General features: G+C 35.6%; 1 protein-coding gene across 3 annotated transcripts in view; it reads right to left on the minus strand.

Annotated features, from left to right (window-relative positions):
- Positions 1–27,294, minus strand: part of CDK17 (cyclin dependent kinase 17) — a 99,639-nt gene continuing 72,345 nt past the window's right edge. For 2 of the 3 annotated variants that reach the window (XM_007125140.4, XM_024127254.3), the window contains 12 exons: positions 20,741–20,797; positions 19,641–19,755; positions 18,756–18,850; positions 18,369–18,431; positions 16,110–16,233; positions 10,842–10,962; positions 8,750–8,847; positions 8,133–8,238; positions 5,427–5,469; positions 4,273–4,363; positions 2,249–2,326; positions 1–1,719 (listed from right to left, as the gene is read on the minus strand). In XM_007125140.4, coding sequence (XP_007125202.1) covers positions 1,682–1,719; positions 2,249–2,326; positions 4,273–4,363; positions 5,427–5,469; positions 8,133–8,238; positions 8,750–8,847; positions 10,842–10,962; positions 16,110–16,233; positions 18,369–18,431; positions 18,756–18,850; positions 19,641–19,755; positions 20,741–20,797 — 1,029 coding nt within the window. In that variant the 3' untranslated portion in view covers positions 1–1,681. Of the gene's footprint in view, positions 1,720–2,248; positions 2,327–4,272; positions 4,364–5,426; positions 5,470–7,139; positions 7,582–8,132; positions 8,239–8,749; positions 8,848–10,841; positions 10,963–16,109; positions 16,234–18,368; positions 18,432–18,755; positions 18,851–19,640; positions 19,756–20,740; positions 20,798–27,294 lie in introns of those variants that run through there. The other variant, XM_055085253.1, reaches the window with a different exon arrangement.

Raw genomic sequence — 27,294 nt, forward strand, 5'->3', positions numbered from 1 at the left:
AAATTTCAAAACAAAACGGAGGAATTTTCACATAATATTTATAACCTTCAAAGTACAATATTAATACATATCTGTCAGTTAGAAATAACAGCAGTTTGTTAGGCTACAGGGTTTAACATAAAACCAATTTACAAATGTGAAAAGCAGTAGTGGTCCAATATTCACCATTACACATGAATCTGTTTCTTCCAGAAAATTTTTCTTAAAAAATTAAAATTTCAGTATTATGAAATATTAAAATAACACCCCAAACATGCCACAATCACTATTCACAAATAAAGTTAAAATGAAATATACAAAAATTCACTTAATACTGTTAAATAACAATAAACTACAAGATTTCCTGAACAGAAATGGTAGGACCCCTGAATGTTTTACAGTGAATGTCAGGAAAAGAATTAAGTTATGACTATTTTCATGATACATAAGCCCAAAATTTACATGACCATTTCAAAATATCGCAATTAAGATTTGCAGCTGGTAAGATGCACTAAACAAATAGTCCTTAAAAGTGAACACAAATGCTTAAAACACTGTTACCAACACCAAGGTGTATTTATGATTAAAAAGATGCATAATTAAAACTGTAATATTTACTATCTCTGGTAAACAGATAACATCTATAATGCTTTAAAACAATCTTCCAAGTTCTCATTTCTCTCATTTGTATTTATCATGGCTCATTTCAAAGACATATTACAGCTTTCAACTGATTCCAAGTGAATATTATTAAAACACACACATACACACAGCTCCCAAATGAAATAAAACTGTTCCCCAATGAAGTATCATCCATTCTAATAAAAGAATTGTATTTAAAACAAATAAACAAAACAAGACCTCTGATGTTTGACTGGACTTGTATGGTTTAGTTTTAACTAAATTAAAGCACGATGTAAAATAGGTAAGTGTATTAGTATACCAATATCCAATAATATGCAGTAAATATTTCTAAAATGAGGAAAAATAAAAATAAATAATTTTGGTGCTTTAATTTACTGGTATTTAATGCGAGATCCCCAAAATGTCAGATATTCACTTGCTTGAATCAACTTCTGCATCACATGCTTTCCTAAACATAATGTGCTTATCAATTTCTTACTACTCTATTTGCCAATGTTCAATAAAAAAATTATATAGCATGAATGTAAGAGTGTTCAAGTTGGCTCACTTATTTTACTGTTAAGCAAAGCTGGATTTACATTCCAGGAAACACTGCAGTTTAATTTTAAAAACAAAGAAAAAATGCAGCAGTAAAACAATTTGTGAGGAGAAACAGATGCATTCACATATAATAAAGCCACTGCAACTTCTTCAGGCATTCAACTGTTGTGTTAAATAAACAGACAGTAGTTATTTAGCAGCAATGATTCCGCAATAAATAATGCATTGTGTTTCTCAGTCCTGCACAAAAATTGCAGCTACAGTTACATCAATAGCTGTAACCTACTGGCTCTAATGGCAGAGAAGACCTTAAAACCAACTGTACAAAAAAATTGTCACACTGTGACAACAAATATAAAAACAATTTGTAGGTCTGAAATAAAAAGACTCCACTGTGAAGAGGACAGTGTAGACAAACGAAGATTCCAAGTCCACCAAAAGAAATAATTGCCTTCAGATCTGAGTCCTTGATTGATAAGAAAGGCTGGGGGCTGGGCTTGAAACCATGTTACCAGACTTAAAAGAGCATGCTCTGTCTTCTGTTCTTCCCATGTCCTAAAATATAAAGTCATTTTATGAGGCAGTTCAAGGTTCAGTTTTATCCCACATACAGTATTTGTTGACTCTATGAAGCTAATGTTCCCACCAGCAAAAGCTAATATTCCACGGTAAGAGTGATCAGCACTGTCTTAAATGACCCTTTTGTTGATGGGGTCAGTCTACAGCTTCTATGCTTCGAAGTGATGAACCTGATGACTAGGGAAGCACAAGATGTGTCTTCTGCCTCAGGTGCCAGGGATGGCGTGTGCAGTGATCAAGCCAGGCCACTTGTAAAAGGTCTTTGTGCCATCTGCAGCTTTCAGGATCCCTGATTTGACTGAGTCAGATTTCTCTCTGAAGAATTACTGAGCTGCCCACATCATACAGGAAAGTGAGTATGTGCAATGCCAAACATACACAGCTGTGGAATGCACTGTACATTGTTTTTTACATCAATAATTTTACCGATCAATTTATAAACCCAAAACTTGGTTCCACGCAAAATTTCATGATCGACACGTGAAATGGTTTATGACAAACACACCTGTCTCTGGATAAGAAGAATTTCGAAAACCCGGGTCCTTTTGCAACTGAATCTCTTTCAAACTGAATATTGATACACCTAAAATGCACAGACAAAAATTATCAGATGAAAGTCTATCATTAAAGCAAATATAACCCAACTATAGACAAAATGTCTAAAAATGTATACTGATTCAACATGAAACATTTATACTACATTTACAAGGTTACAGCCCTGCTGAAATATTTTCCCTTTTGTCCCAATGTTTTGAGAAGAAAACCAAACCAAATAACCTCTCCCTCAGAAACTTTCTCCCCCAATTCTGCCTTAAATCATGCTTTGAGTATGTGTTTCTCTAAGGAGAATGTACATTGTCTATTTCTAGGGCTTACTGAGGTTGGAAGACCTAATCAAAATGTATTACTCGGTTTTATTCTCTCTGTTCTTTATCTGTCTCCTTATGATGGCGTGAAGGTCAAATCCTCAAACTATCTTCAGAATTTTAGAGAAAAACAAGAAATGGGTTTGTACACCTCACCCACACCTCAAACTATAAAACTTGGTATTAATAATGAAATGTAAATATCTTAAAAAACACTTGTAATTCATCCTTCTTATTTCCATCTCTGCCAGAGAGGTAGTCTTTCATTAAAAAATATCCAATAGGGGCTTCCCTGGTGGCACAGTGGTTAAGAATCCACCTGCCAATGCCAGGGACATAAGTTCGAGCCCTGGTCCGGGAAGATCCCACATGCCGCAGAGCAGCTAAGCCCATGTGTCACAACTACTGGGCCTATGCTCTAGAGCCCTCGAGCCACAACTACTGAAGCCCTTGCGCCTAGAGCCCGTGCTCTGCAACAAGAGAAGCCACCACTACGAGAAGCCCACACACCACAACGAAGAGCAGCCCCCACTCACCACAACTAGAGAAAGCCCGTGCGCAAGAGAGAAGACCCAACGCAGCCAAAAATAAATAAATTAAAATATGTATATATCCAATAAGTTCTAAGTGAAAAGTCTTGAGGAGTCTTGATTCCAATTAGAAAACTTTTTAGTGAATCAACACTGTCTAGTAAATGAGAACGGGAAATTAATGAAAGCTTTTGGCTGTTCAGTTCCCAAATGTTCTCTTAATTCCCCACTCACCTTGCTAATTTTAAATTTATTTTTGGCTGCATTGGGTCTTTGTTGCTGCGCGCAGGCTCTTCTCTAGTTGTGGCGAGCCGAGGCTACTCTTCGTTGCGGTGAGTGGGCTTCTCACTGTGGTGGCTTCTCTTGTTGCGGAGCATGGGCTCTAGGCACACAGGCTTCAGTAATTGTGGCACACAGGCTCAGTAGTTGAGGCGCACGGGCTTAGTTGCTCCGTGGCATGTGGGGTCTTCCCAGACCAGGGCTCGAACCCATGTCCCCTGCATTGGCAGGCGGATTCTTAACTACTGCGCCACCAGGGAAGTCCTCACCTTGCTAATGTTAAAGTAAAATATTGGGGTAATTTATAAGAAACTTCTGAGTAAAATCAAGCAGTTACCTCAGGCATGAGAAATCAGCTATTTTAGTGACAATATGCTCACCACTGTCATGGGAATGGTAAAGTCAGAGTGAACACAGTAAAGGAAAATAATCTTCACATCTTGAAAAGAAAATTTACTTCCACAAAAAATATCTTGTTTTGGTTGTGCTTCATGACTATTTGCTTGAAATCCATTTTTAACAACTCTGAATCAAAGCAATCCAGATTGGGCCTAATGACAACGTCTATCATCAGATGGCATTTTCCAACTTAAGTCAAATAAGACTAATGACCCACATCTAAGTGCTACTGATTTCGTACAGAGTCGTGGCAATATGCTCAGTGTTAAAAGAAATAAATTAAAACAGGCAAGTAAGACATACACCTCCCTTCAAGGAATTCTGATCTAATTACAGAAAGACCAGAATTTTAGGCTTAAAAACCAACCATCTTCCTAAATCCCTAATTCACCCCAGTCTCCAAATCTGGATAAAAATAAAGGGGGTGGGGGGACACACTCTAGAATCTCTCTTACTTTCAGGTAAAGCATGTATCCTTGGTCCCAGACTTCGAAAGTACACATGTTTCATGGCCTCTTCTGCTGAAACCCTTTTCTTAGATTCATACTGTGAGAAACCAAAACACTGCTTCATTAATTTTTTTCTCTAAATACTGGAAAAAGCGTGTGCAAGGGGGAGGGGACACACACACACACACACAAATTAGCATTTAAGCATTTAGAGCTACTCTTATCTTGATTACTTAATACAGTGACTATTATTTTTAAAAACCAATTTGGAGTACTATGCTCTAATTTGAGTTACTACTGAGATTATGTAGCAATGATTATATCTCAGTTACAAATTTCCACGATAAAGCTGGATCTTAACGAAAAATTTAGATTCCCTATATTTTCTGAAGTGAAGAAAAAAAGCAAAATATCTGACCTTTCGTGTTACTTTTCTTCATGAATACCAAAGGATTACTGGAAATATACCTAATACCTTTATGAAAGACATTATTAAATTACCTATTCAATACCCATTTCCCTTTTTTCCTTGACGAGATAATGTAGATTTGTTTAAGGTAGCCATGCTTCCAACTCTGACATATGAATCATGACTATTCTAAGTTTAGGCTAATTATGGCAATCCTGCTCCCCAATTCTCAGCCTCTCTTACAATTAATATTCTGGCCTTAGGAACATTTTGGAGACCTAGGAAGAAGTCCTAATAGGGGTTTTTGGAAAAGCCTTTGCTTTCCAGATACAAAAGGACTAATGCGACTGACACACTCTTATCCTCTCTCTTCTTCCTGCTCTGAATGAAGATATGGATGGTACTTGGAGGTACAACAGCCTGTAAGGCAGTAAGTATAAGGAAAAGAAAGAGAACGTAAGGGAACAGGTATTGCAGAGAACATGGCCTTGACACACTTGATCAGGGCCAGCAGCTAACTACCTCAGACTGTTCTAGGTTACAATGAGAGACCCAGACACATTAAGAGAAACCATAATTTTTTTTCACCTAAGCACATGTCTTAAGCATGCTAGATACTACCATAATCTTATTTAATTGTCATGACAAATATTTGAGGGAGGTATTACTGATCCCATTCTACAGATGAAGAAACTAAGGCTCAGAGAAGTTAACAGATCATTTAACAATTATAAAATAAGATATAACTTACCTGAAGAAATTTTGTTATCAACTCGATTCCTTCAGAGTCTAACCTAAAAACAACGAAAGACAAGTAGCAATTTATTCTTTTTTAATCTTAGCTGACAGCAACTTTTCAAATAAAACTATTTTCCAAATGTTTTTGTCTGCTAAATTCAAGTGCCCTAAAATAGCACACCTTGCTGCTTTCAAACAGACTCAAATCTTTTATCCTTAGAAGATTTATCTTGCCACTTGTTTAAGAAGAAACCACAAATAACTGGGCATGAACTCAAATGTTCAATATTCAAGAGTTAGATTATTAAAACTACAGAATTTTTAAAAATCACCATTTTGTCTCAAAACAAAATAACCTCTATTATTGAAAAAGCTTCAGTAAACTAGATCTGTTTGCATAGTGTTTCAGTGAAGGCAAGAGTACAAAAGCATCATTTTCCTATTATACAGGTGAAAACAAACAGATAAGTGACCCCCAAATATGTCACTGTGGTTCAGGATAAACAGAGATGAGTCATTCAACAAATTTTTACAGGGCGGTCGGCTGAGCATTGGGTACTACAAGCTGTAAAATTCAATTTAAGTATTCCTCAATAACTTTATAAAACTTCATTAAAAAGGGATACAAAACCAATTAGACGGCCAATAAAGACAGATAATTACAAGGATGAAATTAATAAAATAGGGAGTAGAGGGTTTAGGGGTTATCTTTTTTAAAAAAATAAATTTATTTATTTATTTATTTTTGGCTGCGTTGGGTCTTCGTTGCTGCGCACGGGTTTTCTCTGGTTGTGACGAGTGGGGGCCACTCTTCGTTGCGGTGCACGGGCTTCTCATTGCGGTGGCCTCTCTTGTTGCGGAGCACAGGCTCTAGGCACGCGGGCCTCAACAGTTGTGGCACGTGGACTCAGTAGTTGTGGCTCACGGGCTCTAGAGCGCAGGCTCAGTAGCTGTGCGCACGGGCTTAGTTGCTCCACGGCATGTGGGATCTTCCCGGACCAGGGCTCGAACCCATGTCCCCTGCATTGGCAGGTGGATTCTTAACCACTGTGCCACCAGGGAAGCCCTAGGGGTTATCTTAATGAGATAATCTCTTGATCAGAAATCACAAATTCTATCTTACACTGACTTTCATCAGCAAAAGCACAATTATGGGGGGGAAAAAAATCCCTCCCCACTTCCCCCCTAGTGCTTAGTCGGTACTATGGATGCTGTGGCGTAGAAATTCTCCAGAGTCTTCTAATCCTTTGCAGTTTGCCATTCTGACAAATAACCAGAATTCCTTGGCCATAGACAAGCTAAGGTCATAAAGAATGTGCTTTAAAGAGCTGCAACCTTTTACAGTGGACATTACAACATATATACATATGTATACATATATATATGTTGTAATGTCCAGTGTAAAAAAATATATATATATATGACAAAAATAGGATTTATGCTATTTGGGAGAGACACATACAAAAAGTCTAACACATCATTCTTCCTAAGAAAGTCTACTTAGAATATTCTTAGTTGCTATAGTGACAGGAGCATCAATTCACATAAAAACTTTCAAAGTATTTTTGGTACCAGAATGGTTTTACTATTCTTCCCTATCTAGAGAATAAATGGAACTAGAGTGAGTGTGTTATGTTGTGAGCTATGTGAAACAACGAAACAGATATTGGCCTTATTTGGTATCCTGGTGCCCTTTTCGTTTTTATTTTTTCTTAAAGAAAGATGAAAAAATACAGTCAAAGGGGTTATTCTATGTTACGTATTGAAAATGTAATACATTCCATAAGTAAACATGTTGTGAAAAAAATTTTTAAATAAACATTTATTTTTGGCTGGGTTGGGTCTTCGTTGCTGCGCGCGGGCTTTCTCTAGTTGCGGTGCACAGGCTTCTCATTGCAGTGGCTTCTCTTATTGCAGAGCACGGGCTCTAGGCATGTGGGCTTCAGTAGTTGTGGCATGCAAGCTCAGTAGTTGTGGCTCGCAGGCTCTAGAGCACAGGCTCAGTAGTTGTGGCGTGTGGGCTTAGTTGCTCTGTGGCATGTGGGATCTTCCCGGACCAGGGCTCGAACCCGTGTCCCCTGCATTGGCAGGACTCCCAACCACTGCACCACCAGGGAAGTCCCCTGACTCAAACTGTAATGGGAGTCTTGGATGGATCTGAGGTAGGTCTGAAAAGAAACTTTAATTGGATGGCCAACATATAGGATATGAAGGGTCAGAAAGAGTTTATATTCTTCAAATACAAATTGTCATTAACATTGATTGAAATGCTGATAGGTCATCTTGTGTAGGAGTCAAGATTTTACTTATAACACATTTTTAGGTTTTTCTAAGTAAATACATATAGAATAATTGTGTAGAAAGCAAAGCAAACTTCATCATGGTCTTCACAGTATTGAATAAGGCATTAATCAATGTCTTCTTTCTGGGAAATGGAACAATCTACATAAGCCCTAGAATTTTATTATATATATTCTATATTCATTTTATTTACAGCTCAATTCTGTGGACTTACATACCTTGGTAATTCTTGTTCACTGAATTATAAAATTAATACGACACAGGAAGGAAGAAATTAAATCCTAAAATATTTAAGAACTGTGTATGTGTATCACATATTTTTCCCTGAATCCTTACTGTGGCTAATGCTTCAAGAGACTGAAAAAAAAAAGGTGGGTTCCCCCCCTTTCACTTAAAGAGGGAAGAAAAAAAAAAATACCTGGGTGCATGGTTAATTAGAGGCTGTGGTTTATATTTTGGAAAGTTGTAGTTCTTGAACTCATCATTTGAAGAAACACCTGGCCAAGTTTCCTGAGATGGAGTTCCTGAATTTTAAAAAATATATATTTATAAATATAAAGAAATTTTTATACAGGCAAATATATATAAATAGGGAGAACTAAGAAAGCATCTTAAAGAACAATTTATATTTAGTAGATAATTTGATTATTTCAACTGAAACTAAAAAGATAGAAATAGTAAACATACAGACTTTTTTTTTTTTTTGGACTAAGCAATGATGCCATAAAAATGTTGTCTAATTGACAGCTAAGCTAAAATATTTCCTAATAATGTGCTAAAAGTCAATTTTCAATAATATTTCTCTTCTCTGTTCTTCCATACAATCATTACTGCAAAGGTAGAACTTGGTAAATAAAAAGCAGAAGTTACCTAGAAGGATCTATCTTTACTGTAATTACACTAATTATAATTCTTATAACAGCTATTTATGTTAGTCTCAGTATCAAATTTATAAATATATTTTTTAAAGATATAGTCTTATCTAGCTACTCAATTATTATACGTAACAAATCACTGGGAAGAGAGTTCTGTTACCTAGCAGTCGGAAAATTAAGTGCAGTTCATCTTCCACAGTTGATCCTGGAAACAGAGGTCTTCCAGAAGCCATTTCAAAGAAAATGCAACCAACACCCCTACAAAATGTAGCATTAAAAAAAAAAGAAAAAGAAAAAAAAAAGATGAGCAAACCATTTATTTATTATTAAGCACAAGAATCTTTTCCTTAAGGTTGCCTCTCTGGAGAATTTTGTACTAGCCTGCTAGAAAATCTGCAGAAATTTTTTTTCAGATCCGACTAAACTAATTTCTTAACATTTATCCTATTTGTCTCAACTTCCATACTGCCTTATCCATTTTCTCCACTTAAAATGTCCAGCCCTCCTCTGCATGATCCTTGAAGAACACCACTAACAATGGCTAATAGTGATATAAAGCTTACTATGTATTAGGTAGTGGTTAGCAGGGCTAGGGAGAAGCAAATATTTCAAGATGTTTTTATGCAGGAAGCAGAGACAGAACACACAGCTGCAGGGTGAAGAGTGTGTGAGTGAGAGCGAGAGTGAGTGAGAGAGAGGGAGAGAGTTGAGAAGGAAGAGAAATGGATAGAGGGCTCACTAAATAGATACTGTCTTCTAGTATCTGTGTGAATACATATGAGTTTAAGACACAGTCCTTCTTTTAAAGGGCTCACAATCTAGCAATTATATATATAATTTAATTTTATATTATAAAATGTTATATAGACGATTAAATAATGGAGCCACTATGGAAAACAGTATGGTGGTTACTCAAATAGAATTACCATATGATCCAGCAATTCTACTTCTAAGTATATAAAAGAATTGAAAGCAGTGACTCAGAGATATTTGTATCTACAACATGGGTGAACCTTGAAGACATTTATGCTAAGTAAAATAAATCAGTCACAAAAAAACAAATACAATATGATTTCACTCATGAGATACTTAGAAAAGTCAAATTCACAGACACAGAAAGGAGAATGGTGGAGGGAGAGGGAAATGGGGAGTTACTATTTAATAAGTACACAGCTTCAGTTTGCAAGATGGAAAAATTCTGTAGACTGATGGTGGTAACGCTTGCACAGCAGTAAATATACTTAATGCCAGACAACTGTACACATAAAATGGTTAAAATGGTAAATTTGGTTGTATATATTTTTCTACAATTTAAAAAAGTTTAAAAAAGAAAGAAATGTTAAATACAAAAATTAATTATATAAACGTTCAACCCAAGACAAAACAGAACGAAGTATATGATTTATCACTATACGAAGAGTGCAAGCAATAAGTATAACCACAGTTCAGAGGAAGGAATTACCACGGGAGGCTAGGTTATATTCAGAAAGGATTTATGAAAAACTATGTTTTGAAGGCCCAGGCCCAGGCCCCAGTTATAGAAAAAGAGCAGGCATTCCAGATGGGTGAACTAGTATGAACACAAGAGCAAAGGTGGGAAAGCCCAGGCTATTTATGAAATATAGTCAGTAACCACTTGGCTAAAAGGAAACGTTTGTGGAGAATAGTCTGAAATAAACTGAAAAAGGTAGTTTAGAGACATTTTATGGAGATCAAGTATCAGATTGAAGAATTGTACCTTATTTTATAGGTAATAAATGGGGAAGCAGCAAACCTGTTTAAATAAAGGAGTGTCATGATCAAAGTGCTATGTGAGAAAGATACCTATGGTATTTTTTCAATATTATTTTTAGATCAACTTAAAGCAAGTGGGTTTTGGTGAATATTAAATGATGATAAAAATACATTTTGTTTTAAATTACTATGTACCAGACACTCTTCGAAGTGCTTTATATACATTAGCTCATTTGGTCTTAACATTATCCACAGAACAGCCTTTTAAAGTAGTTATTGTTACTATTCCCATTTCCTTAAATGAGGAAACTGAGGCACAGGCCAATAATTTCAATAAGGTTACTGTATAGCTATAAGTGGTTGAATTGGTATTTAAACCTAGGTGATCTTACTTGCCAGAACTCTTAATCGTTGCTTATATTTTATCTCCTTAAAGCCAAATATCTATCGGTATGCCCTGTGTTAATGACTACATTCTTTCAAAATTATAAATGGCAGTAACATCTGCATATATTTACCACATGTCAATCTGTGTTGAGTACTCTGAGGAACCGAGAAGCACATCAGGCGGCCGGTACCACAGTGTGACAACTTCATTTGAGTAGGTCTTTGTGGGAACTGACTTGGCTCTGGCTAGTCCTTCACAGGGAAAAGAAAACAATTAAGAATTAGCTAGAATGCATTTCCCAGTCCATATTCTCACCATGACTCCAGTCACAAGGATGCCTGAGATGGCTACTCTATACCTTTTTGAAGCTTAACAAAATTAGTTTTATGAATTTTTTTTTGAGTGTGCGTGGTCTTGGGTCAGCATATCCTATTATTTATTAAACTAAATAATAATAATTCCACATTCAGAGACCATGCTTACTTTTATGAGTGAATGCACCTGGTACAGTATCTGGGCTAATCTAAACTTAAGATACCCTCCTTCTATCCACGAATTATTATGCCAAAATTATTTTCTATTTGAATTTAAATTAATGCAAAACAGGCCAATGACATTAAGATAAACAATTTTACTTCTTAAAGCTATAGGCTTTTGTCACCTTTTAACCTGATTCCAACTTCCATTTGCTATATCAGTTCTTACCAAAAACCATGAAGTTACTGGTTCATGATCCTGTTAAGTTTTATTGACAATTTCCTTGCAGAAGTTTATATTTAGAGAAAGTTTCCTTGGAGTAAACTACAATGTCATTCTGTACTTTCTAAGTTTTAAGTTACATGGTTAATTTTAAAATAAGGTGAACCTCACTGTCTTTGGATATTATTAATTGCTGTAGATGACGTAAAACACGAACCATTCCTTTGCCAATTTAATATGAAATTCACTGATTATCTAGAAATAAAGGCAAGAGCTAACAACTTTATCTCTTGAGCCACTGGCGTAAGAGAGTTGCTTTTATTACCTCTACGCCTCCAAATTCCGATCACCTAAAGAAGTAACTCTAAAAGATATATGAAGAAATATAAATTTATTTTAACATACAGTTTATTTCAAACAACAAGGAATAATTAATTTTTAGGCTGTGATTTCTGTTGTGTGTAACTATTGTCTGATTAAAATATTAAATAAGAAAAAATGTAATAAAAGAATGATTCAATACTTTGTTAAACTGGATAAAGTCACCCAAATGAAACCAGAAATTTAAAAAATTAGGCAGTACTCATACTATTTTCATTAAGTATAAGGGCTAAAGGATGTAACTGAAACAACGTTGACACTGTTTTATTACAGGTTTTATTCTACCGTCCCAACTTGGTAAAAGAAATTCAACAAATTTTGGTAATTACCAAATGGAAGCAGCTTCCTGATTTCTCTTCCTGATGTAATACTGGGTTATATGGGGGAAAGGACAAGGCTGCAAGTTTGCTAATGCTATACATCTAACATCAAAGCAATTGCAGTTCTAGTTTCCTCAGTACCTTATACTCCACCTCCTGAGAGAATGCTAAACTATGATGCTTGCTCAAACAGGCTTCTGATTCAGTTCACAATGAGATTTGCAATTTTGGCATGAAATGAAATACACAGTAATTTCTTCCAAACCAAATTAATTGTGATATGGTATTATTATATAAACCATTTTCTATTATTAATGAAAATGTCTATTTATATTAATACTTCCCTGATCACAGGAAAAGTAGGTCATAGAGATCAAGAACAATTTATTGTAAAATACTCAGTTATATGACTCTCCCTTACTTGTGTCCGAAGTATATACTTACTATGAAACGAATAAAACAATAACTAAAAGCAATAGAGACAAAGTTCATTGTATTATCTCATGGAATAATTAGATTTTCCTGTTGGCCTGTGGACAGATAAAATTTGCTTGGCTTGGTTTGTAGAGGTAAAAAGCAAAATTTAAAGCACTCATAGTATTCCCCCACCAAAAGTACATTTTTGATGGCTTTTGCCATTCTTTTTGCAAATCTTATAGCCAAGCAGGGTTTCTCCATCACTGCCATTCATTTGGGGATTAAGGAATAAGGAGCAGTAAATGCAGCCTGGCCAAAAAAATTTAAAAGAGGTGAGGGGAAAGAGAGAGAGAGAATAACAATTACTAGGAAAATAACAACATAAACTATGCCCTAGAGGCTCTATGTAAGCATATGGAAATGACTTATAATTTCTCATTTAGACTCATGTGACCTACCCAATTCCTTTTATTTATTTATTTTTTGTTTGTTTGTTTTGCTTTTGGTATACGGACCTCGCACTGTTGTGGCCTCTCCCATTGTGGAGCGCAGGCTCCGGATGCACGAGGTAAAAAGCAAAATTTAAAGCACTCATAGTATTCCCCCACCAAAAGTACATTTTTGATGGCTTTTGCCATTCTTTTTGCAAATCTTATAGCCAAGCAGGGTTTCTCCATCACTGCCATTCATTTGGGGATTAAGGAATAAGGAGCAGTAAATGCAGCCTGGCCAAAAAAATTTAAAAGAGGTGAGGGGAAAGAGAGAGAGAGAATAACAATTACTAGGAAAATAACAACATAAACTATGCCCTAGAGGCTCTATGTAAGCATATGGAAATGACTTATAATTTCTCATTTAGACTCATGTGACCTACCCAATTCCTTTTATTTATTTATTTTTTGTTTGTTTGTTTTGCTTTTGGTATACGGACCTCGCACTGTTGTGGCCTCTCCCATTGTGGAGCGCAGGCTCCGGACGCACAGGCTCAGCGGCCATGGCCCACAGGCCCAGCCGCTCCACGGCACGTGGGATCCCCCCGGACCAGGGCAAGAACCCGCGTACCCTGCATCGGCAGGCGGACTCCCAACCACTGCGCCACCAGGGAAGCCTCCCCAATTCCTTTTAAATAGCAACCTACCTTTCAAACAAATGGAAAAGTGTTAAATGAATAAAAGTATAGGAATTTTCAGAACAAATTTACCACTTAATAACAGTGAATTTTTAATCTGTTACTAGGAGAGTAATACTTGAAACACAAATATTTATCACATTAATGAAATATTCCAAAAGTAAAACTACTATAATCACTTATGAAAAAATGATAAATACTAAATGATAAATACTAACTATGAAAAACTGCATGGGCTTTTAAAAACTAACTCTGTTACAGTACTCAAACTCTCAGAATGTGGAATATTAAAAAAGAAAAACAAAAAAACAAAGTTACTATATAGAGTTCCTTCAATATAAAAAAGTTTACTCCCTAGAAGCCAAAAACATGTAATTTTATTTCACCTTTCTAGTCCCTTATAACTGGATTAGCTAAAGAGAGACAGACAGACAGCTACTAATTAAATTATTAAGGATATAAATAAATACAAAGCATGGTGGCAGGGACTTCCCTGGTGGTGCAGTGGTTAAGAATCTGCCTGCCAATGCAGGGGACATGGGTTTGATCCCTGGTCCAGGAAGATCCCACATGCTGCGGAGCAACTAAGCCCATGCACCACAACTACTGAGCCTGTGCTCTAGTGCCCGTGAGCCACAACTACTGAAGCCCATGCTCCTAGGGCTCGCGCTCTGCAACAAGAGAAGCCACCACAATGAGAAGCCCGCGCGCCACAACGAAGAGTAGCCCCTGCTCGCTGCAACTAGAGAAAGCCGGCGCAGCAATGAAGACCCAACGCAGTCAAATGAATAAATTAAAAATAAATAAATAAAACTATTTTTTTTAAAAAAAGCATGGTGGCAGGCATATTAAAGGAATCTCTTTCAGTAATGACATTTAAACTCTTTAGTCTCAGGACCCCTTTTAGGCTCTTAAAAATTACTGAGGATCCAAAGAGCTTTTATTTATGTAGATTATATTTACTGATATTTGCATATTAGAAAAACAGAAAAATCTAAAACTTCTTCCTTAAAAACACCATTTATATGTTAACATGAGTATTTTTATGAAAAATATTTTTTCCAAAATAAAAAAAAAATTAGTATGAATGGCCTTGTTTTACATTTTTGTAGTCTATTTTAATAGAAGACAGTTGGATTCTCCTATCTACTTTTGCATTCAATCTGTTGTGATATTACTTTGACTGCAGTTATATATAAAGAGAATCAGGTTTCACACGGATGCGAAATCGGAAAGAAGAGCATTTTAATAGCCTTTCTGATAATTGTGCATATACTTTTTTGATACTACATCAAAATTAGAAAATATTTAGCTTCTTAAAGATTATACAGTTACTCGGAACTGTAGCAATCAACTTCTAATACTTTTGGCTACATTAAAATTCACTGGTCTATCCTGCACTTTAAATGGATATTTTACCTATGCATCATTCTGTAATACCATGCATTGGTCATCTGGAAAAGACTGGTTCTCTAGGCTATTCAGGTATTACAAATGTTTACACATTTCTTTAGCATATAAAAAAAAATCATATTTGTTAACCTCACCACTGATCTCACCAGAAAAGTCTTCAAGTACTGGGAAGCTATCAAATTCAAAATGGCAGATCCAAATTTCCAAAATCTAATTTTTGCTTGAAAACTCAAATTTTACTATTGTCAAGAAATACTTTCACAGTTGTTTTCCTTGAAATGATAGGCTCACTTCATTCATTTTTTAAGAAAGCATCTGCCAAATACAAATACCTAAGTCTGAGTAACCACAGTTTGTCTACTGGTCATTTTTTTCAAGTAAAAATGATACTTCTTAAAATAAAAAAGTGGTGGGGTGGGCTAGTTCAGTTTGCACTCATATAATTACACAAGCACTTTTCCTTGAAATAACCATAGTATTTCTGTGTGCAGCAAATGTGTTTTATGTATATTTCCCATTTCATCACACAAAATACTAAAAAGACACCTACTCAAAAATGGAGATTTAATAAAATTTAATAAATTTTACTGCTTCATCTGATACCTCTTAAAAAGTGTTTTCCTACAAGTGTATAGTGGTGAAGAATACAATGGCTACTAAGTATAGTTTGGTGTGAGTGCCTTGATTTATACTAAGGGTACCAGTAGCTTTATCCCTTCTTACTTTTGGATAATCAATGCAAATATTAACACAGTGAAGAGGGCAAGTAAACTTTTAGTATAATTTTGAGAATATATTATACCTTTGGAGATCCCCTGAAAGGGTCTCAGGACGCTTAGGGGTCTATGGACCATACCTGAGAACCAATGCCTTTTAGCATTCACTAATATAACTCACCACCAAAATTTTCAAATATTTTATTCCATGAGCTACAGAGAACACTTCCAAACCCACATAAAAGCAATCATACAGTGTCAACGGTTGTTCTTTTAAACTTAAACACCTGGAACTATTTATAAATATCTCATACATTCCATACCAAAATCTGCTAGCTTTAATTCTCCTTTTTCATTAATGAGGAGGTTCTGTGGTTTTAAGTCTCGGTGTAACACCTTTCTTCTGTGGCAATATGCCAAACCACGTAGAATTTGGTATAAAAACAGCTACGGAAACGAAAAATAGAAATTAGTCTTACAGATAATAAGGTATACTTTGGTATAAGTTATGGTAAACAGAAAAGCAACTGGCCTAGAACAGTAAGAGAAAAAAACAAGGAAACACATCCTTTTCCTTACATACCTGTTGTCTGAATTTTACAATTTATTATTCTATTTGAAGCATCTACCTATTTTTTTTAGAGTGAACAAAGCGAAATGAAACTTTGTCTTAGCAGCAATAGTTCACTTGTTACTGAAAATGACTTTAAATAAATGTACCCCATAAATTTACAGGCCTACTAATTAGGCTTACAGTTTAATTACGAAATTCTGGCAAAACAAACAACCCTCTACCATCACCCCACCCTACTCCCCACCAAAAAATTTACATGTCCCTGATGTGGGACAACGTCTTTAAACTAAGGCAATGGAATTGGTGGTTTTATGAACATTCTGAGATGTCAAACAGAATGGTGTTGCATAGCTCTGGCAAATTATGTGCTATAAAAATAACCTAAAATAACCTAAACCAGCTTCTATCACCCACCTTCTGGGTACTTTACTTTCAGCACCTCCTACTCAGCCTTCAAAATCTGCTATGATTCAGAAAAGGGAATTGGCATTGTAGAGCTCTGAATGGCTCTTTGAGAAAAGCAATTCCTATAAGGCTAATGGGAGACTTTTTGTTGTGGATTTTGGTGGAAAAAAAAATATGAAACACAGGAGGTCTTTGATTCTTTGTGGTTAACAAAGAGGATTCAGAAGTGTACCCTTGGTTTTCTTGAAGGTGAAAAACAGCATTAGAACTTCAAGAATAAGCCAAGGCAGCAGGTGAACAATGGGCCTGAAGAAATTCTAATTAGCAGAGTTTCTACACTCTACATATTCATGTGTTTTGAGAACTCTTAAATTACTATTTCCAAATATTCCCTTTACTTTTTATGTTTGAAAAAATATAAGGGGCTAGTTAAACAGAATAAAATACTCTACAACTTAAGCCAGGAACGTAAACCTGGCTTAAGACATATAAACTTCTCAAATCTTTGTCAAATTATGATGATTAAGGACAATTTTCTTTCCAAATTACTGCTAACATGAAAGCAGGAAAAACAACATAAAAGCCACAAACAAAAATAAACACAAATGAGATTCAGAACACCTTGCAAAACAAAATGTGAAATATGATGAAAACAATTCTCATAGAAAATATATGGAAAGAGACTTAAAGCCCTATTCTAAAATTCTTAGCAATGTGTTACCCATATGTTTTGAACTGTCTTTTACTAAAAGAAACTGGCTCTCCTTTATACCAAACTTAACTGTTTTTAAAAGTATGTAAGTTTAAAGTTACTATCTACAGATAGTAACAAAAATACAGCTGGGACAGCCTATTTCCAGAACAGTTTCTCACAAACTGTTGACTAAGTTTGGATAAATAAATCTTTGCTAAATTTGGAGTACATCAGGTCAAAGAAACCTACTGTAAGAACACAACTGTATCAAAAGGTTTTTATCTGATTTTACTTTTACTCTTGGGTTTCATCTGGCACTATTATACCAAACTTTTCTAGCATTACTTGCATCTTTAGATATTTTTCAGATAAGAAAACATATAATTATGTTACTTTTCCTCCTGACAGTACAGAATGGTATTTCCAGTCTAGTATTCATAATACCTATGCAGGTTCCTGGCCTTACTCATTAGATTAGTACCTTGAAAAGTTGTTTTATAATTAAATACCATTCTAAATACCTCAGGGGAGTTTGCCATGTATAGGAGGCCCTTTGCAGAATGCACTAATCATTTTCATTGATTTTAAACATTTGGATTTTGATATAATAGGCATGTCATTTTCTTTTTAAGCAGAATATACCTGTAAATGTATTCTACATATATCTAAGAGAACGTGAAAGGAAATTGTCAATTTTTAAATGAAGCAGTTCTATAAAAAGGTCTGATTCTAAGAAATACTACAGTGTAGTAAACAGAAGTTCTGAGTAAATATGTTCAGAGGACAATAACCTATTTAAAATGCCTAACAGAAAATTCTGAAGCGTATTTCATACGTAATGTAGTTCATCTATGCTTAAGCGTTTGTCTGTACTTTAAATAAAATTTAAAACGACACACTAAAGCATACCTTAACATTGTGCATACTCATGATGTTTCCACAGTCATCCATGTACTGTTTTAGATCTTTATCCTGAAAAAATACAGCACTTTACTATGTGATACATAGTTTTGAGAAGTCATGACTGATTTACTTAATAGCGTTTAGTTAAAAAAAAATTTTTTTTAATTGAAGTATAGTTGATTTACAATGTTGTGTTAGTGTCTGGTGTAAAGCAAAGTGATTTAGCTATAAATACATATATATACATATTCTTTTTCAGAAAAATAAGTTGTTTTTTGAGGAAAGATACTGAATGCACCACACATAATTTAATTAAATAATAATAACAATAATGTCCCCGGGGCTGTTAAAAAAATCCAATTTGCTATGTTTTATCATTTAGTAAATGCTTACCAGATACTCAAAGACCAGAGTCAAAGATTTATCTGTGTGAACAATGTCATGTAACGTTACTATATTTGCATGTTTTAGATCCTTTAATAGTGAAACTGCAAAACAGAAAAGAAAGCCAATTACTTAATCTGTGGTAGCCAGTCTTTTAAAAAAAAAAAAAATCCTAAATTTAACATATGAATGATTGAGTTTAGGAGTCTCTTAAATTTCAAACAATAATCCACCAAAGGGATTTGTAGTAGAAATTTTAATAGAATCAATTTTTTTTTCTTTTATGGTTCTGGGTTTGATATTTTTAATACTTAAATTATCCTCAATATTACATTAATACTCTCCATGACATCTTTTTTTCTCAAATGTTAACTTACTGAGACTTCTAGGATTAATTTAGACATAAAATCCAAGGTACCTTTTTTCCTCCAAATTGCTTGTCAGTTGCCTCAAACTATTTTCTGGATAATCTTTTTTAAAAATCGTACCATTATATAAATATATTTACAAATAGTATATACTATTTATAGTTAGCTTTCCCCCATGCACCAATATATAACATTTCCCAATGTCAAATATTTGTCTGTGACAACAATCTTTAATGACTTCATAGTACTTCATTATAAGCGGCACAATAATATATCTAACTAATTCCTTTTATTAAATATTTCAGCTTTAGATATTGCTCTCCCCCCCAGGGCCTTGTTTTATTGTATTCTTTCTCCTCAATGAGATGCCATAAGCTGTAGTGGCATATATTTTCCAGTCATGTACTATTTCTATATCTGAGCTCCTTGTACTTACAAAAAATGAACTCTTATTACATAGCTTCGGTTTTAAAATATTCTATATAAATTTCCTAATACATTCTGCTCACAAAAGTACAAATTATACCTTCTCTTATTGCTGTGCAGGGTGCACCTTCTTCATGTTCCAACCGGATCTCTTTCAATGCCACCAAATTCTCTGTCAATTTACTTCTTCCTTTATATACTGTTGCATATGTACCCTACAAAATATATTTTTGAAAGACACATCAAAAATATCATGAGTCTATCTATATCATCTATACAATAAAGAGCCCTAACTAAATTTCTAATTTCTAAGCATGTGTTAAATTCCATCTTGCAAGGAAAACCCCACCGTGATTAATCTTGGTTTTCCTATAGCTAAGAGGACTTTCAGTTCCATACGCACAGCTTCCCTACTCTTACAACCCTACAGAGTGCTTCAAAGGTATGAAAACATAGGGAGAATATTTAATTTACTTTTTGTACTTCGTATTAGATTAATAACTGAATCAATAGATTTGGAATCAAAGGTACTTTAACTGCAATGGTATGTGGAGATTGAGGAAATTAATTAAGCATAGTAAGTGAAAACTGAAAATTTAACTAACATGTTGTGAAATTTTACCCGTTTTCAGACTTTTCAGAATCTTTGTATGCTAGAGCTCTCCTTTAAGGAACAAATATATTCTATAGATTTCTTCTATCATTGCCAGGATAGTTCTCAAACTCCCTTAAGGCCTCCCTAGTAACTAATTCTATTATTTTCTTCTCACTTTCTCACTCTGGGAGGTAGACCATTTCAAAATTAGTCAGTACTAGTAGCAACTTGAAGAAAACCAAGGTCTTACGGGTCAAGAATTTCCTTAACCTTTAATGAGATGTGTCTTTAAACTTAAAGATAGTATTTTGATTTTTCACAAGTTTGAACACATGCAATTTCCCACATGACGGCACAAAGAATACCAGGAAGCTAACTAACAAATGTCTATTTTGTTACCAAGAAAGCACAATATTTTATGCTTCAATAGCAGGTTATAAGGCTATTAAAAAAATTCATTTCTTCTCACACTGATGGGATGATTTCAAGAATTAAAGGGTTTTTCTTTCTAACATTCTGTTGCTTTTTCAGAACAAGATATAATCTTTTAGATGATGAACAAGAAAAAAATGCACCTTACATGTTTGAAATAAGTATTAACTTACCTCTCCAAGCTTTTCCAATTTGATGTAGGTTTCCATTTTTCCAAACCCAATTTCTGACTGAAAGCAAACAATTATAAATTTAGTATTCTTAAAATGTCAATTCATCACTGCCTCAATTTCTGAAACTCTCCTGCTGCTCTGAAGAGTGTCTTGGAATAGAAATATCTGATTATAATTAAATTGTTGAACATCTGTCAAATTTTAAAATTAATTTTTATTAATTTTTTTTTATTTTATTTTTTTTTTTGTGGTATGCGGGCCTCCCTCTGTTGTGGCCTCTCCCGTTGCGGAGCACAGGCTCCGGACGCGCAGGCTCCGGACGCGCAGGCTCAGTGGCCATGGCTCACGGGCCCAGCCGCTCCGCAGCATGTGGGATCTTCCTGGACCGGGGCACGAACCCGTGTGCCCTGCATCGGCAGGCAGACGCGCAACCACTGCGCCACCAGGGAAGCCCTAAAATTAATTTTTAAAACTGGAACATTCAAAGGTTCAAAAATATCAAAGTTCACAATTAAAACTGTCAACCCATCTTTTACATAGATCGATTAACATTCTGCTATGGGGACTTCCCTAGTGGCACAGTGGTTAAGAATCCACCTGCCAATGCAGGAGGCACGGGTTCGATCCCTGGTCAGGGAAGATCCCACAGGCTGCAGAGCAACTAAGCCTGTGTGCCACAACTACTGAGCCTCTGCTCTAGAGCCCACAAGCCACAACTACTGAGCCTGCATGCTGCAACTACTGAAGCCCGCACACCTAGAGCCCATGCTCTGCAACGAGAAGCTACCACAGTGAGAAGCCCGTGCACCGCAACGAAGAGTAGCCCCCACTCGCTGCAACTAGAGAAAGCCTGCACACAGCAACGAAGACCCAAAACAGCCAAAAATAAATAAAAACAAACAAACAAAAAACATTCTGCTATTATCGAAACTACAATGAGGTATCTATCACCTAACACTGGTCAGAATGGGCATCATCAAAAAACCTACAAACAATAAATGCTGGAGAAAGTGTGGAGAAAAGGGAACCCTTTTGCACTGTTGGTGGGAATGTAAATTGATACAGCCACTACAGAAAACAGTATGGAGGTTCCTTAAAAAACTAAAAACAGAATTACCATACGATCCAGCAATCCCACTACTGGGCATATACCCAGAGAAAACCAAAATTCAAAATGATACACATACCACAATGTTCACAGCGGCACTATTTACAATAGCCAGGACATGGAAGCAACCTAAATGTCCATCAACAGAGGAATGGGTAAAGAAGATGTGGTACATATATCCAATGGAATATTACTCAGCCATAAAAAGGAACAAAACTGGGTCATTTGTAGAGATGTGGATGGACCCAGAGTGTGTCATACAGAGTGAAATAAATCAGAAAGAGAAAAACAAATATCGTATATCAACGCATATATGTGGAATCTTGAAAAATGGTACAGATGAACTGGTTTGCAAGGCAGAAATAGAGACACAGATGTAGAGAACACCGTATGGACACCAAGAGGGGGAAAGGGGGCCAGGGGTGGGGGATGAATTGGGAAATTGGGACTGACATATACACACTAATATGTATAAAACAGATAACTAATAAGAACCTGTTGGATAAAAATAAAAAAGAAAAATATATATTAATGCATATATGTGGAATCTAGAAAAATGGTATAGATTACCTTATTTGCAAAGCAGAAATAGAGACAGAGACGTAGAGAACAAATGTATGGATACCAAGGGGAAAAGGGGTGGGGTGGGAAGAAATGAGAGATTGGGATTGATACATATACACTAATACTACTATGTATAAAACAGACAACTGAGGGGACCATACTGTATAGCACTGTGGTGTCCTAATGCACTGTGGTGTCCTAAATGGGAGGGAAATCCAAAAGGGAGGGGAATATACGTATATGTATGGCTGATTCATTCTGCTGCGCAGTAGAAACTAACACAACATTGTAAAGCAACTATACTCCAATAAAAGTTAATTAGAAAAAATTCTATGAAAAAATTTTGTCCTATTTTAAGATCCTGAGATTTTAAGATACTACAGGCATTTTAAGATACTAAAGAATTTTATAAAAGGTAACTACATGATTTTCTTTTTAACAAAACTGCAAAATAAATAATTTTCCTACATATTTTCCTTCACCAATCTTTGTGTTCCCTAGGAAGGCCTGCAAAGAACAAAATACTATTTATTTCAGGTTTTCCCACTAAAATATAATAAAAAAGACAACTGCAAGTCACACTCTATTATGAATCAGGAAATGGCTAACACAGAAGAAGCAATATAAATCTAAATCAGTCCCCTCCATCCCCAAAAAAGGGGTTTAAAAGTGAGTTCTTAAAACCATTGCTTTTAAACCTTGAGATTGTTTGCCTACTTTCTATGGAGTCAGTAAATGAGATAGATGGAATACTAAAATATGTAATAGAAACCCAGTATTTAAAAACTAAAAACAAACAGAACAAAAAACACTAACACAAAAGATTTAGGAAAAAAAGAAAAAACAAAGTGATAAAAATTTAGGGATTGAGAGCATGCTGCAACTAAAGATCCTGCACACCACAACTAAAGATCCCGAATGCCACAATGAAGATCGAAGATCCCGTGGGCTACAACTAAGCCCTGGTGCAGTCAAAATAAATAAATAAATATTTTTAAAAAAATGTACTGGGACAGAAGGTACAAGGAGAAATTGAAGTAATCCTTATAAGGGGGCTATGTTTAAAAGCCATGCAGGGAATTCCCTGGGTGGGCCAGTGGTTGAGAGTCCCCTGGCAGTGCAGGGGACAACGGGTTCATGCCCTGGTCCGGGAAGATCCCACATGCCATGGAGTGGCTAGGCCCGTGAGCCATGGCGGGAGAGGCCACAACAGTGAGGCCCACGTACCAGAGGAAAAAAAAAAAAAAAAAAAAAAGAATCTGCCTGCCAATGCAGGGGACACAGGTTTGAGCCCTGGTCCAGGAAGATCCCACATGCTGCAGAGCAACTAAGCCCGTGCGCCACAACTACTGAGGCTGTGCTCTACCGAGCCCTCGTGCCACAACTACTGAAGCCCGCGTGCCTAGAGCCTGTGCTCCACAATGAGAAGCCACCGCAATAAAAAGCACACATACCGCAACGAAGAGTAGCCCCCAGCTCACCGCAACTAGAGAAAGCCCGTATGCAGCAACGAAGACCCAACACAGCCAAAAATAAATAAATAAAATAAATAAATTTAAAATAAAATAAAATAAAAGCCATGAGGAAAACTGCGTATCTAATAGTACTTAATTCAATTTTGGTAAACTAATGAAAACTGTGGTCACAGGCAGTATTATTGAATGACTGAAAAATTGCTTCTTTCTGCACTCTTAAAGACTTTTTTTTATATATGGTATTTTTTTAAAAAATTTAATTAAAAAAGTGAAATTTTGGAACCATCATGCACCATCCACCCATGCACTATCTTGTATATGACTCACAGATATTAAGTCCTTGCTTTCTATCATCAATAATTATACAGAGGGCTTCCCTGGTGGCGCAGTGGTTGAGTCCGCCTGCCGATGCAGGGGACGCGGGTTCGTGCCCCGGTCTGGGAAGATCCCACGTGCTGCGGAGCGGCTGGGCCCGTGAGCCATGGCCGCTGAGCCTGCGCGCCCGGAGCGTGTGCTCCGCAACGGGAGAGGCCACAACAGTGAGAGGCCCGTGTACCGCAAAAATAATAATAATAATAAATAAAATAAAAAATAATAATTATTATACAGAATAATAAGGTAAAACTACACTAGACAACACTTGCTAAATACAAATGGAGTTTTTTATTTTAACATGGAAAATGTGGCAAACTGCCCACCATCTGGTGCATGAGAACCTGATTCTGAATAACCTTTTGACTTTGCATGTTTTTATAGTCTATTTACATATTATCTTAACACTTAAAAAATGGCTAATTACCAAGGTCACATAAACTACGATAGAATGTGTTTATTTTCTTATACCTATCTCTAGAATTCAGGTGATTAAATTCACAAACATGGAACTATTCTGCCATGAATTTTAAGTCTCATATCACATTTCTTTATGACGGAAAAAAGAACTATATTTAAAGAATAAATGGAAACTAGTATGAACGAAATAATAAACGTCCCCCCCAAAAATATAATAAAAATGTTGTCATCTGTAACAATAAGAAGCACATAGAAAAATATAACTACAAGCTAGGAACTTTTTTGGGGGTGGGGCTAGTTGCGTGGCTTGTGGGATCTTAGTTCCCTGACCAGGAATTGAACCTGTGCCCTCAGCAGTGAAAGCACAGAGTCCTAACCACTGGACCACCAGGGAATTCCTGGGAACTTTTTCTTATCAGGAGTTGGGAAATTTTCTTATTCATTCTTTTACCTTAAGTGAATAAATACTAGCATGCCCTTAAAAGATCAAGTACACTTTGGTCCAATGGTGACTATGACAAAAATGCTGAGATTTGCTTTAGAGAGTGTATAAATGAACTATAAATTCAAGATTATAAAGATAAAAATGTTGTAGAGATTTACTGTATCATATAAAGTATATAAGGAATAAACTGTAAGAGATGCATCAAAAATTAACATTATGAAGAGTCACTCTTCAAAGAATGAAACTTAGTGAGATCATTAAAATATGCTGAAAGTCTGCTTTTTAAAAAGAAGGTAAATACTGGAATTATCTGCCACAACCCAATTCAGAGTAAAGTGTACCCAACCTCACAACATTTTAATGATTCCCAACCTTTAGGATTTAATAATTACATCCAAATATTACTTACTGAATCTTTATATGGAATTTCTAGAAAATTTTGCTTGCATTTTTATCTGCTGAACATGACAAGATTAACAATAGATATAATGACTAGCTTGTTGACACGCTCTCCTACGGAAATTATTCAGAGGACAGAGGACAAAGCTCATTTATTCAATATTTACCAAGCACAATGCTAGGTACTGGGGATATAGTGAAGAAGACAGATATGATTCCTGCTTTCATAAGTTCACAATCTAGACTGAGTTCCATCCTAAATTACTTTAGAATATTTTTAAAGTCTCATAAAAACAGAAATAACAGCTCAAGGAATGGAACAGTAAGCTTTGTATTTTAATACAACATAAACATTTCCTTAATTCTGCTTTCCAAACAAAGATAATTTTTTTCTCATACTTCATTGCTCTAAGAGAATACTTGGCTTTTTGGAAAACCAAGCAAATTCCTGTTCAATCAGCTCATACCATAAGCACATGAAAATTAAAAATATAATTTATAACAGCCAGATTCCTATAATTCAGGGTAACTCGTAAGTAGCATCAAGTATTATGGGGTATTTCTTGATTACTTTGGCTCTGGCAATATAATCACTCTATCAAAGTTATAAAGATGTATTAACACGTTGGCAATGCAGTTCTAATTGAGCTTCAAAACAACTGGATACATGCAAAAGTTCTATAGATGGCATTCTAAAAGTGAATGTGTACATAAGAAACACTGGGGGCAAAGAGAGAATTTTCAAACATCCATTTCCCTCCTTGTGAGATTTACCGAGTTACTGTTACTGACAGAAATGTGTTCTTAGATATGTGGGGGGCAGAAAAGAGACTGAGAATCTCTATTCTACTTGATCATTTGTCTTATAAAAATGTGCTGTCATCATCATCATGATACTACCTTAACCCTGTCCATAATATGCCAAAGGCAAATTAAGTTGTGGGTGGACTTTGAACCTCACTTCCACACCACATAATATATTTATTATTTCTGAGAGACATCAGGACTTGATACTCTATTTTCTCACCTGTTCTTAGAAACAAGGACTACATATGATATATATTGGTAAAGTCATGAATGAGGAATCCAAAACTCATTGTTTAGGAAGAGGAAGATTCTTAAAATGTGTATAACTTAAACTTCAATAAAATGAGACAAACTTTCATATATAGACTTAAGTCTACTAAAGCTGCATTTAACACTCTTACAAAACTTCCACGGGGCATGCCATCACTGTAAGTGCAACAATGCTCTAACAAATCACTATCTGCCTATGGGCTTTCCCACTAGTCTAATGTTTAACTCAGTATGTTAAGAGTTAGAATATTCCATTTCTTATCAACTATAAATGAGTATTAAATAACACTTCACCAACCTAATAACCAATATCTTTAACGTGAGATAGAATGACTAAATGTAATGTGGTGTTCTGGATGGGATCCTGGGGAAAGAAAGATATTAGTGGAAAACTAGGGAAATTTGAACAAAGTATGGAGTTTAATTAATAGTAATGTACCAATATTGGTTTCCTTAGTTGTGAAAAATGTACTAAAGTAATGTAAAATGTTAATAACAGGGGTAACTGAGTATGTGGTATCTCTCTATATGATCTTTTAAATTTTTCTGTAAATCTATAACTACTCTGAAATAAAAAAACTTATTTAAATAAAAAGCCAATAGAGGGCTTCCCTGGTGGCGCAGTGGTTGAGAGTCCGCCTGCCGATGCAGGGGACACGGGTTCGTGCCCCGGTCCGGGAAGATCCCACATGCC

The sequence above is a fragment of the Physeter macrocephalus genome, chromosome 6 (genome assembly GCF_002837175.3).
Source record: "Physeter macrocephalus isolate SW-GA chromosome 6, ASM283717v5, whole genome shotgun sequence".
In the NCBI taxonomy this organism is placed as follows: Eukaryota; Metazoa; Chordata; class Mammalia; order Artiodactyla; family Physeteridae; genus Physeter; species Physeter macrocephalus.